Source organism: Emiliania huxleyi, assembly GCF_000372725.1.
Source record: "Emiliania huxleyi CCMP1516 unplaced genomic scaffold EMIHUscaffold_4, whole genome shotgun sequence".
In the NCBI taxonomy this organism is placed as follows: Eukaryota; Haptophyta; order Isochrysidales; family Noelaerhabdaceae; genus Emiliania; species Emiliania huxleyi.
Window position 1 is genome coordinate 534,928 of NW_005198966.1, and position 11,766 is coordinate 546,693.

The 11,766-nt window shown below is 68.6% G+C and overlaps 5 protein-coding genes across 5 annotated transcripts; 2 read left to right on the forward strand and 3 right to left on the reverse strand.

Annotated features, from left to right (window-relative positions):
- Window positions 1-2,746: 2,746 nt before the first annotated feature.
- On the forward strand, window positions 2,747-3,897 carry EMIHUDRAFT_432247 (hypothetical protein). The gene has a single exon (XM_005770405.1). It carries the CDS (start codon window positions 2,771-2,773, stop codon window positions 3,671-3,673), a length of 903 nt encoding a protein of 300 aa, XP_005770462.1. The 5' UTR covers window positions 2,747-2,770; the 3' UTR covers window positions 3,674-3,897.
- A 2,014-nt stretch (window positions 3,898-5,911) lies between these two features.
- On the reverse strand, window positions 5,912-6,121 carry EMIHUDRAFT_49843 (hypothetical protein; the record flags this gene model as incomplete). Its single annotated transcript, XM_005770406.1, has 1 exon — window positions 5,912-6,121. A coding segment is annotated over one exon (210 nt), but the record flags the coding sequence as incomplete, so codon positions are not given.
- Window positions 6,122-6,815: 694 nt separating this feature from the next.
- Window positions 6,816-8,365, forward strand: EMIHUDRAFT_196068 (hypothetical protein; the record flags this gene model as incomplete). Its single annotated transcript, XM_005770407.1, has 3 exons — window positions 6,816-7,954; window positions 8,086-8,142; window positions 8,296-8,365. The coding sequence occupies 3 exons, from the start codon at window positions 6,816-6,818 to the stop codon at window positions 8,363-8,365; spliced, it is 1,266 nt and encodes a 421-aa protein (XP_005770464.1).
- A 170-nt stretch (window positions 8,366-8,535) lies between these two features.
- On the reverse strand, window positions 8,536-10,286 carry EMIHUDRAFT_432248 (hypothetical protein). Its single transcript, XM_005770408.1, has 5 exons — window positions 10,104-10,286; window positions 9,724-9,840; window positions 9,298-9,532; window positions 8,827-9,225; window positions 8,536-8,753 (listed from the first exon to the last, which is right to left on the reverse strand). Exons 1-5 carry the CDS (start codon window positions 10,245-10,247, stop codon window positions 8,668-8,670), a joined length of 981 nt encoding a protein of 326 aa, XP_005770465.1. The 5' UTR covers window positions 10,248-10,286; the 3' UTR covers window positions 8,536-8,667.
- A 590-nt stretch (window positions 10,287-10,876) lies between these two features.
- EMIHUDRAFT_57931 (hypothetical protein) lies at window positions 10,877-11,494 on the reverse strand (the record flags this gene model as incomplete). The annotated part of the gene is made up of 2 exons (XM_005770409.1): window positions 10,877-11,044; window positions 11,276-11,494. Coding segments are annotated over 2 exons (387 nt in total), but the record flags the coding sequence as incomplete, so codon positions are not given.
- Between the last annotated feature and the right edge of the window lie 272 nt (window positions 11,495-11,766).

Sequence of the window (11,766 nt, forward strand, 5' to 3'; positions counted from 1 at the left end):
TTTATTAACCAACAAGAAATCACGACTCTCACAGTGATTTGGGCTCGGCAGCTTGTTAGCCCTCAGCCGAAGCTGGGGCCGGTCCCGTAGCCGAGAGAGCCCGCGCCGATGAGTTCGACGCGGTCGGGGGGGCCTGCGGAGAGGCCAGCGAGGTGGCGATCGCTGTACTTCATGGCGCCCTCAAAGTGGGGCTGGCTGACCCGCCAGAGGTCGATACTCTGGGCGACCCATCGGATGCCACGAATGCCTGAAGGAGAGGGAGGCGAGGCCAGAGGCAGGCTCAGCTGCTCTCGGGTGATCACGCTTTGGTGGCTGAAGGACCCGATGGTCCTGTCACATTCGTTCGTGGGGTCGCGCTCTCTCCGCCTTCGGTGGCATGCAGCTCATTGCGACAGAAGCCTGGAGAGCAGCTCCTCTGCTGCTCACACGCTCGCACAGATGGCACAGCCTACTGTGCGGCTGCCACAGCTGTCACAGCGATGGGCTCGCCCTCACTGGCCCTCAGTCACTTGTGCTGCGGCTTGTGTGAGCGACACTGCTCGGCGACTGCCGGCAGACTGTGAGACTCCATGGGTGTGAGGTAAAACCACGCTACCAGCGCTTGGTCACATATCGGCCCCGAGGTCAGATCCTTCTACTCTGTTCGTCTGTTGTTGACAAGAAACTTGTCTACTCGGTACTCGCTCGAGCCGAGCAGGAGGGCCTGGCGCACACAGCCCCTGTGGCTGTGCAACTCAGGGTCCACTCTCCACACCAGGTCACCACATCCCGTACTTTTACAGACGGCGCATGATAAAAGATAATAATTATATATATGCAAAAAAAACGCAGGACGCAGCGAGCCACGAGAGATGCACGCCCAGGACTACATGCGACAGAACAACAACACAAACAGCGCCGACCCACAGCGCGCGTCTCACAGCACCCTCTCGGTATCCCTCCCCTCGCGCACCACCACCCGCACGTCGGGACTGAGCTCGAGCTCGCTCAAGTCGTAGCACTCCTCCCCGTGCTCCCCGTGCGGGTTGCCGAGCCCCTGCCCTCCGCCCGCCTGCCGCTCCGACACAAAGACAACATCGGGGTCGAGGATCCGCGTGACCGAGGAGATGGGTGCCGGCGCCGCCTCCTCGTCGTGCAGCAGCACACGCACGCCGTCGTCCTCGCTGCTCGCACACAGAGGCCGAATGTGCGGATCGGGCTCCACCACGCTGTGGTGGACGTAGACGCCGAGGCGACGCTCGCCCTCAGACACAAACTCGACGCAAGTGAGCCCGTCCTCGTACCACCCGTCGTCCCATTCGGCGGGCGCGTAGGCGACAGGCGAAGCGCGCGGCGCGGCAACCGCGGAGCGCAGCAGCGGCGCGGCAACCGTGGAGCACAGTGGCGAGAGCGAAGGCCACGTGGGACAACTCAGCGCGACAGCAAGGTGGAGCTGCATACACATATCCAGCACAAAAATGCGCTAACCGGGGTTCGGACTTTTTGCGGGGTATGGTATGGTAGGGTCGGCGCCCTGGCGCCGCGACCATACCCCCCCACCCGCACAGGACGTCGCCTCTGGCCAGCAGGACCATACCCCCCCACCCCCCACCCCACCACACGAGCGCGTACAGTAACCGTCGTGTTAGGCCGTCCGGTCGTGCGGCACGTGTTCGCGCGATGCAGTCTGCGCGAGGTGACCCGCCGGCAATCGTGCTCACCCCTCAGAGCGTGTCCGCAAAGGCCGCCAGGGCCTTGCGTGCCGGCGCAGGCGCGGGCGCAGGCGCGGGCGCGGCCGGTGCGAGCGCGGGCGCGGGCGCGGGCGCGGTCTCCGCCGGCGCCGCCTCCGCCATGGTCACCTCGGGCGCGGGCGCGGGCGCGGTCTCCGCCGGCGCCGCCTCCGCCATGGTCACCTCCGCTGGAACGGCCTCCGCCTCCGCCGCCTCCGCTGGCGCCACCTCCGCCTCCGCCATGGTCACCTCCGGCGTCTCGCCCTCCGCGCCATAGCTGGCCAAAGGCACGCGCACGAGCGGTACGCGCGCCAACAGCTCATGCCCCGCGCGCTTCGCGAGCCACGACGGCGATTTGAATCGAAAGGCAGAATCAACGACATCGGCATCGAGCGCCGCGTTGAGGTCCGAGAAGAAGGTGGAGCGCGCGTGGACGAGACTCGCGCAGGCCTCGCGATAGAGCATCGGTCCGTCCTGCAGGACCACACCACCGACGGTGATCCCATGCCCGACTCCTCGGGCGAGGGCAGCGGCATTGGATCGCCACGCCGCCCCTCCCCGGGAAGTGGGGCCAGCTCACTTCGTCTTCGATCGAGGACTCGCGCCCGCCCCCGCGGTCTCCCTATCGTCCTCGGCTCGTCCGTACGTCCCGACTCTACTCGCAATGGCCGCGCCAGCTCATCTCTCACCCTCTCCGACAGCTGACCCCAAGCCCCCCCGGGGCCCTCCGGCCTCGGTCCCCCGGCCCGCCGGCGGGACCGTTATCGCATTGCTTCATCCTCTGACTCATCGCTCTCCTCGGCTTCGTTCTGCGACGCCGCCGCCGCCTGCCTGCCGATCCCTTGCTAAGAAAGAAAGAAAGAAAACAGAGAGCAAGGGAGGGATGGGAGAAAGAACGGCACGCCGCCACCACACAGGGATTTTAAGGAGAGCTCGCAGGGCGTGCATGGAACGCGGCACACAAAGCCCACGACGAGGTTCCCCTCTCGCCAGTCGCTAAAAAGGGAAACAGACAGCTGGGGACGCGTCCACAGCTCGTGCGTCCTGTCTACACGCCACCAATGCCTGCCCTCATGATCATGACGACGCTCCCCGCGACCTCGTACCTGCACGGCGGCTTCCACCCGCTCGTGCGCGCGCCGCACTTCGCGCCAGCGCCGCTCTACTCCCTCTCCGACTTGATGCTCGACCGCCGCCCATCCTTCCACCGCCTCCTTTCGCGTCCGCCCGAGCACTGGTTCGAGGGCGTCGCCTCCTTGGCCGAGTCGCTACGCCACCACGCTCAAGCTCACTGGACCGATCTCGGCGACGCGGTCGAGCTCAAGCTCGCCGTGCCGGCCAGCGGTGAGGTCGAGGTGATTGCGCCGGACCCGGACGTCTCTGAGCTCCGGATCATGGCCACGGGAGGAGATGAGCGTGGCGTCAAGTGGTCCAAGACCGTCGCGCTCGACCTGCCCTTCGACCTGAAAGACGTGAGTGACGTGAAGGCCAGCCGGGACGGCCAGGTGCTGACGCTCCTGGTCGCCAAGTCGGCCGCGGCGCCTCCGGAGCCTGAGCCTGAGCCGCCCGTCCCTGTCCGCATCGAAGTCAAGGAGGCGCCGAAGGCGGCACCGGAGGCGGCGCCCGAAGACGGCACGGCGGCCGAGGCTGCCCGGCTCGCGAGGGCCAAGGAGGAGGAGCAAGCTCTCGAGGCCAAGTTTGGGTCGCTTCCCAAGAAGGAGGAGGAGCCGGCGGCCAAGCCTGAGGCCAAGCCTGAGGCGGACGCCGATGCGAAGGAGGCGGCAGACAAGGCCAAAGAGATCGAGGCGAAGGAGGCGGCAGACAAGGCCAAAGAGATCGAGGCGAAGGAGGCGGCAGACAAGGCCAAGGAGATCGAGGCGAAGGAGGCGGCAGACAAGGCCAAGGAGATCGAGGCGCTGGAGGCGAAGCTGGCGCAGCTCAAGGGCTCGGCCTCGGCTGCCTGAGCCAGCACTCTTGGTGCGACAGAAGAACGCGGCTAGAGGGAGAGCAAGCGGAGAGAGGGGAAGAGGCGTTTCCCCTTGGGATTGTGGGCCATTTAGTAGGCAGCGTGCAGTAGAGGCGCAGGGCTCGATGAGAGAAAATAGAGTCACAGACAGCGTCAGAGTACGGCTTTAGTCAGTAGGGCAGTGCCATTTCACTCTGACACGCTAATCTTGAAAACGTCTCCAACGGAGCTCCGTGTCGCTTCCAGCGCCCTCCCCCGCGCTCTCTGCGGCCATGGCCGATGCTCCTAGGAAGAGAGGTCATCCGGCTACCGCGAGAGCGACCCAACTCGTCGACATCGTCCGATGATGGTGCCGCAAAGTCAGCCTTCGGAGGCTATCGTGGCGTCGAGCCGGCAGTAGCCGTGACATGTGGTTCCACCACCCCTCGTAGGCTTTGCCTCTGACCGCCACCGTTCCCAGGCTACCTTATGGGATGGAAAGGAAGGCTCGGCGAGCGTATAGAAGCGTGCTCGACCTCGTCGTGGCAACCTGTATGGCAGCGCTGGTAGGCGCGATGAGCGTCGTGCCACCTGACCCGAGACGGGTCGCAGGCGTCGTACCGAGCGCGTCGAGAACGTGTCCTGATGTGATCTGCACGGGTGAGTCACGTCGGCGTCAAAGGAGCGACGTGCGACCTGTCAGAGCTTGATCTCCGATCTCAGCGGCGTCGAGTCTCGTCTCCGGCGCGCAAGCCCGTCCACTCGGCGGGGTCGCAGCTGCCTCTGGAAGGCACCGAGAGGTACATTTTTCGCGCAATGGTCAAAATCAAGGTTTTGTAACGCGGGCTGTGCCACAGTGAAATTGGCACTAGGACTAGCCTAGAGTAATTTACAGAGAGCACTCTCGTTTTGAGTCAGAGGACACAGAGCTGCGACCCAGACGCACTCTCGGGAGACATCACACGCGTGAGTGTATCAACAGCTGTGTGAACACACAAGGCGTCGAACTGGCGTTGATTCTTTGTGGTTTAAAAAAAGACCCGCAGTCATTCAGGGCAGCGCTCCGAGCTGCTTCATCGCCGCCGCGAACTCGTCGTAGGAGGAGCTGTCCGGCGCCGCGCCGCCGCTCGCCGCCTCGGCGGGAGGGGCGGGCTGCTCCGGCTGAGCGGCTGCCGCGGCGGGCGCCCTCCCCTCTGGCTGCGGGAGCGCCGCCTCGGGCTCGAAGGGGGCAGAGGCGACGGGGACCGGCCGCGGCCTCGCCACTGCAGGCCGTTGCACGCGGACCGCCGTCGGCATCATCTGCGGGCGCAAGCTGGCCGGCAGCGCCTTGCGTTGCGGCGGCAGCTTCGGGCCTTGCTGCGGCTCGCTGACCAGCTGGGGCTCGCGCTGGACTTGCAGCGCTGGCTGCGGCGCCGGCTGCATCTGCATCTGGCCCTGCATCTGCTGCTGCGGTTGTTGCTGCTGCGGCTGCGACGGCGGCGGCTGCTGCATCTGCAAGTGTGGCGGCGGCGGCTGCATCGGCCCCTGCCCCGCGTTCCAAGTGTGGCTCGCCGGCACGAGCCCTGCAGCTGCAGCCAGCCCTGCAGCTGCAGCCATCCCTGCAGCTGCAGCCATCCCCGCGGCGTGTGGCGGGAGACCGGCCGGCGGGCCGGGAGGGGCGCCTGTTCACAGCGGGTAGGCGTGAAGACGCGGCGTGGTCTCGGGCCGAGCCGCCAGCCCTCGGCGCACCGGGAGGCGCACCGGGAGGCGCACCGGGAGGCGGGCCAGGCGGCGGGCCGGGAGGCGGCCGGCCGACGTTCGGCGGCACGCCGAGCGGCTGGCCGGGCGGAGGACCGGGCGGAGGCCCAGGCGGGAGGCGCGCGGCAGTCGGCGGCGGCGCGCCAGGAGGAGGCCCAGGCGGGAGGCGAGCGCTACTCGGCGGCGGGCCTGGCGGCGGGCCTGGCGGCGGGCCTGGCGGGAGCCGTGCAGCCTTTGTTGGCGGCGCGCCGGGCGGCGGGCCAGGCGGCACTCGCGCGGCGTTCGGCGGCGGCGCGCCGGGCGGAGGCCCGGGGGGCACCTTGCGGGCGGGCAGAGCGACTCCGGGCGGCAGGTCCTCCTCCTCCTCCTGTTCACACCCGCACGGCGTGAACGGCGCCTCTTTCACGGCTCGGGCGGGCAGGCCCTCCTCTGCCTCGCAGGCGGCGGCGGCTGGCGAGGCGGCGGGCGGCGCCGCCTCGGCGGGCGGCGGCGCGGCGGCGGGCGGCGGCCCGGCGGCGGGCTCGAGCTGCGGCCTCTTCCACGATGTCTCCTTGCTCACCGTGTGGTGGTAGTACGTCCTCCCGTCCGGCGCCCTCGCCTCCTTCCACCCTTCTGGCAGCGGAGGCAGCTCCACGCTCGCGTCGGCAGCGACCGGCCGCGTCCACGACGTCGCCTTGGTCGCCGCGTGGTAGTAGTACGCGCGCCCGTCGGGCGCCACCGCCTCCCGCCACCCCTCGAGCAGCCCTCCCGCCCCCGCCGCCCCCGCCGCCCCCGCCGCCGCCGTCGCCCCTGCCGCCGCCCCTGTCGCCTGCAGTCGCGCGCTCGCCGCGGCTGCGGCCGCCGCGGCCGCGTCCGCGGGAGACAGGCCGGCCGGCGCGGGTGCCGCGCCGGGCCGCGGCGGCGCGCTGGGCTTGCTGCGCTTCACGCCCGTGATGGAGGACAGGTCGAGCGTCACCTCTGGCGCCGCGGGCCGCTGCGCCTCCTCCTCGGCGGCGGCCTTCCTCCGGCGCTCCGCTTCGTCCTTGATGGTGCTCAGGCTCTCAATCTTGGCCTTGATCTTGGCGTTGGTGCCACTCGCCTCGCGCAGGTCCTGCCGGCTCTTCAGCTTGTTGATCTCCGACTGCAGCGCCTTTGGGTCCGCCTTGTACTGCGCCTCCTTGCGCTCGTCGCGCTGCTTCTTGATCTTGGCGGCGAGCTTCTTCTTCTCCTCCTTGCGGTGCGCCGAGACGGGGTCCATCGCGAGCTTGTCCTTCTTGCCCATGGCTCTCTGCGGATCGCTCGGTGCGAGGTGTGCCCGCGCAGGCTGCAAAAAAAGAAATATTCGCGGACAACGCACTCTCTCTCACGTAAAAAAGAACTTACGGGCACAGCGCCTTCCTCTTTTCTTTTCGCAGGCGGCGGCGCGTGCGTTTAAGTGAGCCAGCATGGAGAGCGCGGCCGCAGAGACTTCGACGCTTGTGCTTGAGGACCCCGACCTGCTCTGCACAATCCTCGCACAGCTCCCGGACGCGCACGCACTCGTTGCGGCGGCAGCGGTCGCACGGCTGTGGCGCGTTCAGGGCCGCGACGACCGCGTGTGGCGCGCCCTCTACCGCAAGGTCTGGGGTCCGCGGGTGGGGTCGGCGGAGCCGCCGCTGCGCGACGTCCGCGTGGGCTGTTTCGTCGAGCTCTCCGGGCTGACTGCGAGGCCAGACCTGAACGGTCGGGTGGCGCAGGTGTTGGACAACGAGGCGGACGGGACGTGGAGAGTCAAACCCGTGAATCTCGTCGCGTGGGAACGGTACCTTCGAGATCAGATCGAGGTGATGACCCGCGCTTATTCCCTCCCTCCCCTGTTTGGAGAGACCCTCAGCGCAGAAGACTACGCCGCCTCAACTCTTGACGAGGAAGCGCTCCACGTGCAGCCGCAGAATTTGCACGGACAGTGGCGGCTTCGCTTCCGACGCCGCCACACTGGCTTCGAGTTTGTAAACCTGCTGGGCGGATCGGGGCAGGTGCAGGTCGACGAACACGGCTTCTCGACGGCCGTCGGCCTACAGACCTTGACGTACAGACACCATGGTCTCGTGCTGCGCGGCCGCCGCCCGCTCCAGTTTATCGAGGACGAGCTCGCGTACTTTGAGGTCTCCACGAGCGCCTCTTCGGTCGGCGTCACGGTCGGCTCGGCGTACGATGGACAGCGTGCACTGCACATCGGCTGGCGGAGCACGGCGTACGGCTACCACAGCGATGACGGCGCGAAGTGGCGCCACGACGCGGTCGCGGGCCCTCGCACGAACGGCGCGATCATGAACGGCGTCACCTTCGGTGAGCCCTTCGGGGGCCACCGCGGCTCAGCGGTCGACACGGTGGGCTGCGGGCTCGACCTACGCCGCCGCTCCGTCTTCTTCACAAAGAATGGCAAGCTGCAGGGCACTGCCTTTGAGAACTGCTGCCTGTCCCGACTTTGCCCCCGACTTTACCCGACGGTGGCGCTGCACGAGGACGGTGACCGCTGCCGCTTCAACTTCGGAGCAGAGCCCTTCCTCTTCGACATCGCTGCGTTTGCGGTGAGCGACGCGCGGTCGGCCGGCGTGATTGGCGGCGGCGAGCTCCCGACGCCGGAGACCGAGGACGACGGCTCGGACGACGACGACTCGGACGACGATGACTCGGACGACTCCGACGACGAGTAGTCGCTCGCACCCGCGACAGAACGGAGGTGGGAGGGCGCCCCGCGTTGGCTGGGCCGCGCTGCGCCAAGGCGGCGGAGTGCACTCTACAAGTACACGCTCGAGCTCGGCGTCCTCCTCCTTCATCCTCTGCTACGTCGCCACGTACGCGTTGCACGACGTGTCGACGTCGCACGCTTGCTCGGCCGCCAACCCAAGCAGCAGCCGCCGCCGCCACCGCAGCTCTGCTGAGGGTGCACGGGGAGGCCGCTGGCGCTTGGGCCTCGATGGGCCGGAGCCCCGACCGCTTTCAAAGCTACTAGTTAGCTGCGCCGGGAGGTCCACAACGCCCAGGCCGCAATTTCCCGCAAGACCTCGACCTGCTCTCGTCCTGCTGCTGCGAGCCTGCGTGCTGGGGTCGAGCTGCGGGTGCTGCCGTCTTGTGCCGACCGCGACCGGGGGGCGGGGGGTCGGAGTGGTGTTTTGATGCAATGAATAGGGACTTGAGATATACAATGAAAGGGATTCGGAAGAAGCGCGACACGTCCCGCGACGACCTCACGGACCTGACACTGACATTAACTGCTCCACACACACGATGCTCAGATCCCGGGGGCCTGGGAAATTACACCGCCTTGTCCTGCCGGGGTGGCGCGGGGCGACTGGCGCGGAGAGCGAGGGCGAGCGTGACGAGCCGCTCGACGAGTTCGCCTGCAGCAGAGGGCAAACGCGGTGTGTGCCACGGAGACGCGGGCGGGGGCGGGGGGACGCGCGCTGAGCACACCGACGCGTCCGACCCAGCGCGAGTCGGGCAGCAGATCGCCCGTGGCGGCATCGAAGCATGGCTCCTCGAAGCGGCGGATCGCAACCTCGGGCGCGTTGACAAAGGTGACGTCGATGAACGACCCGATCTGACGCAGCGCCTGCTGCCCCCGCACGCCGCCGCCGCCGCCGCCCGACGAGAGGATGGCGCCCGCCTTGCCCGCCCAGAGGTTGCCTTGCGTCGGCACGCGGGAGGCCCAATCGATGGCATTCTTCAGCGCCGCAGAGATCGAGTAGTTGTGCTCTGGGCTGGCAAAGAGCACCGCGTCGGCCGAGCTGACGGCGGCGCGCCAGCTGCTGACGGCTCCTCGTGTCGATCCGCCCGCCTCGTCGAGGTCCTGCGAGTAGAGCGGCAGGTCGCCTGCTCACACAGAGCCGCGGTGAGACGCCCTCGACTGCGGCCCTCCCGCGGGGAGGAGAGCAGCAGGTGTACCGATGGTGGCGAGACGCAGCTCCACGCCGCGCTGCCGCGCCGCCACCGCCGCAACACGCAGCAAGCCAGCGTTGGTGGAGGCGGCGCGCAGCGAGCCGCAGACGCCCAAGAGCACGAGCGGAGGCCAGGCATCCGGCAGCGGCAGCGTGTCCGGCGGCGCAGAGGCCGGCGCGGCGGCGGGAGGCTTGGCGGCCTCCGGGTTGCGCTTTTGCGGCCGCTGCTCAGAGCGCCGCGCCTGAGGCGGGAGGCCGGGTCGGAGATCGGAGCACCGCAATCGGCGGGAGTCTTGTGCGTGTGTGTGTGTGCGTGTGTGTGTGTGTGTGTGTGCGTGCGTGCATGCGTGCGTGCATGGGTGTGTGCGTGTGTGCATGTGTGTGTGTGTGTGCGGGCGCTTGTGGGTGCGTGGGAGGTGGGGGGCGCCGGCGCCTTGTGACGGATCGCTATCGTGCCCGACCCTACCACGGCACCCGTCACGCGAGCGGCGGCCGCGGCCGCCGCAGCAAACGAGGGCGACCTCGGCCGCTCGATCGGCGTCTCGCTCACCTAGCGCACGGGCGGGCGAGGCGCGGAGATGCTGCCGGGCGGGCGCCAGGCCTTTGCCTTTGGGGCCCGCGGCGAGAGGGAGGCTGGCGTGGCGACACGCGGGGCAGAGGAAGTGGAGGCGAGGAGGTGGGAGGAGCTGGCGGGTGCGAGAGAGGAGGGCGGTGTTGTGAGGAGATGGTGAGGAGGAGGTGGTGAGGAGGTGGTGAGGTGGGGAGGGGGCGGGGAGGGGGCGGGGAGGGGGCGGGGAGGGGGCGGGGAGTCACCTCGCTCGCGTCGCAAGAGACGCTCAGCTCGCGAGTCAGCTCGCGAGGCGTATGCGGCGAGCCGGTCCCGTTGGTCGTGTCTCCCACCGCCGCCGCGCCCGCGCCGTTGGGCGCCCATGGCGGCGGCTTGGCTCCGCGGTACATGGAGGGGGAAGGAAGGGGCGACTTGTCAAAGTCCTTCGAGCGGCCGCGCGAGCGGCGCGACTTGGGCGACTGCTTCGTCGGCGACGAGGCGCCCGACCGGCTTCGAAAGGACGCCGCCTATGGGAAGGCTCGGAGCAGGCCTCAGGAGGTCGCAAGACAAGTCCCGACCGGCCGTGCAGCGACGCCGCCGGCTTTGGCGAGCCGTTCGGCGGCGCGGAGCTCTTGGAGGTTGGCGTCGCCGGCCTGGCGCGCGCCGCGGCGCCCGAGGCCGCGCCATCTCCCGAGGCAGCCCTCTCTGGCGCCTGTGCTGCTGGCTCTGGGGCTGCTGGCTCTGTGGCTGCCGCCGAGGAGAGGAGGCTCGAGGATGAGCCCCCCGTCCCAAAGTCGTACTTGCCTCCTCCGGCGCGCATGGTCTGCATGAAGTGGGGCTTGCAGTAGACTCCGCCGGACAGGTCCATGCACCTGCGGCGCGACAGAGCGAGGCGGGCAGCGGGGAGGGGAGTGAGAGGACGGGGCGAGGGGAGGGTCGCGAGCCACACGCTGGGAGGGCGGTCCAGGCAACCGCGGCGGTGGTGGCGGCGCGTGCTCGCGCGCGGTCGGACGTGTTCGCGCGTGGGGGGCCGGCCGCGCCAGTTGGAGGGCGAGAGCTTGATGTTGCACTCGATGCAGCGGAAGCAGGTGTTGTGGAAGACCTGATCCTTGGCGCTCACGCGCTCGGCCGCGTACACGGTCTTGTTGCAGCGCGTACACTTCTCGCCGCCGCCGCCGAACCGGCCGAACGACGAAGAGCGCATGATCTTGGAGCCGGAGCGCGGCGCCGGCGAGGCGGTGGCCGGAGCCGGGACGGGAGTGCACACCGGAGCCGGTCCCGGAGTCGGTGCGGGAGAGGACACGTGTGCAGGCGATCGAGTCTCGCCGTGGGCGGTGGCCGGAGCGAGCGGCCTCTGCGGCGTCGCGGCCGCCTTACCGTTGCTGCTGTCGCTTCGGCGCGGCGTGGACGGCGGTGACCGTTCCGATTCGGTGTTGACAGTCAGAGTGCCGCCAGACGTCTTGAGCGCCTGCATGAAGTGCGGCTTGCACCACAGCCCGCCGCACGGGTCCATGCACCAGGACGACAGCGTGAGCTTCACGTTGCACTCCTTGCACCGAAAGCACGCGACGTGGAAGATCTTGTCCTGCGCGACCGCCCTCTCCGCCACGTACACCGTCTTGGCGCAGAGCGCGCACTTCTCGCCGCCGCCGCCGTAGCGGCCGAACGAAGAGGAGCGGCGCACCAGCGCGGGCCTCTCGTTCTCGGACATTTGTAACCCGCGGGCGCCACAGGGAGGGCGCCTGGTTCCTACCAAAGATGCATGCAAAAGAAATCGCGCTGTGTGGCGGGGCCTCTTCTTAGAGGCGGACGCCCAAGGGTGGGAGACGGCTAGCGCACCACACCCCTCTCCTTAAAATCCCTGTGTGGTGGCGGCGTGCCGTCCTCCCATCCCTCCCTTGGGCCGTCTGTTTTCTTTCTTTCTTTCTC

Bases quoted from the DNA above. Each gene is read 5' to 3' on its own strand.
- EMIHUDRAFT_432247 (XM_005770405.1), top strand. From the start codon at position 2,771: ATGCCTGCCCTCATGATCATGACGACGCTCCCCGCGACCTCGTACCTG.
- EMIHUDRAFT_432248 (XM_005770408.1), bottom strand. From the start codon at position 10,247: ATGTACCGCGGAGCCAAGCCGCCGCCATGGGCGCCCAACGGCGCGGGC. The intron at 9,533-9,723 runs GCGCCGGCGCCC...CTCCCGCCTCAG, and splicing joins CGATAGCGATCCGTCACAAG to GCGCGGCGCTCTGAGCAGCG. The intron at 9,226-9,297 runs GTACACCTGCTG...CTGTGTGAGCAG, and splicing joins GCTGCGTCTCGCCACCATCG to GCGACCTGCCGCTCTACTCG.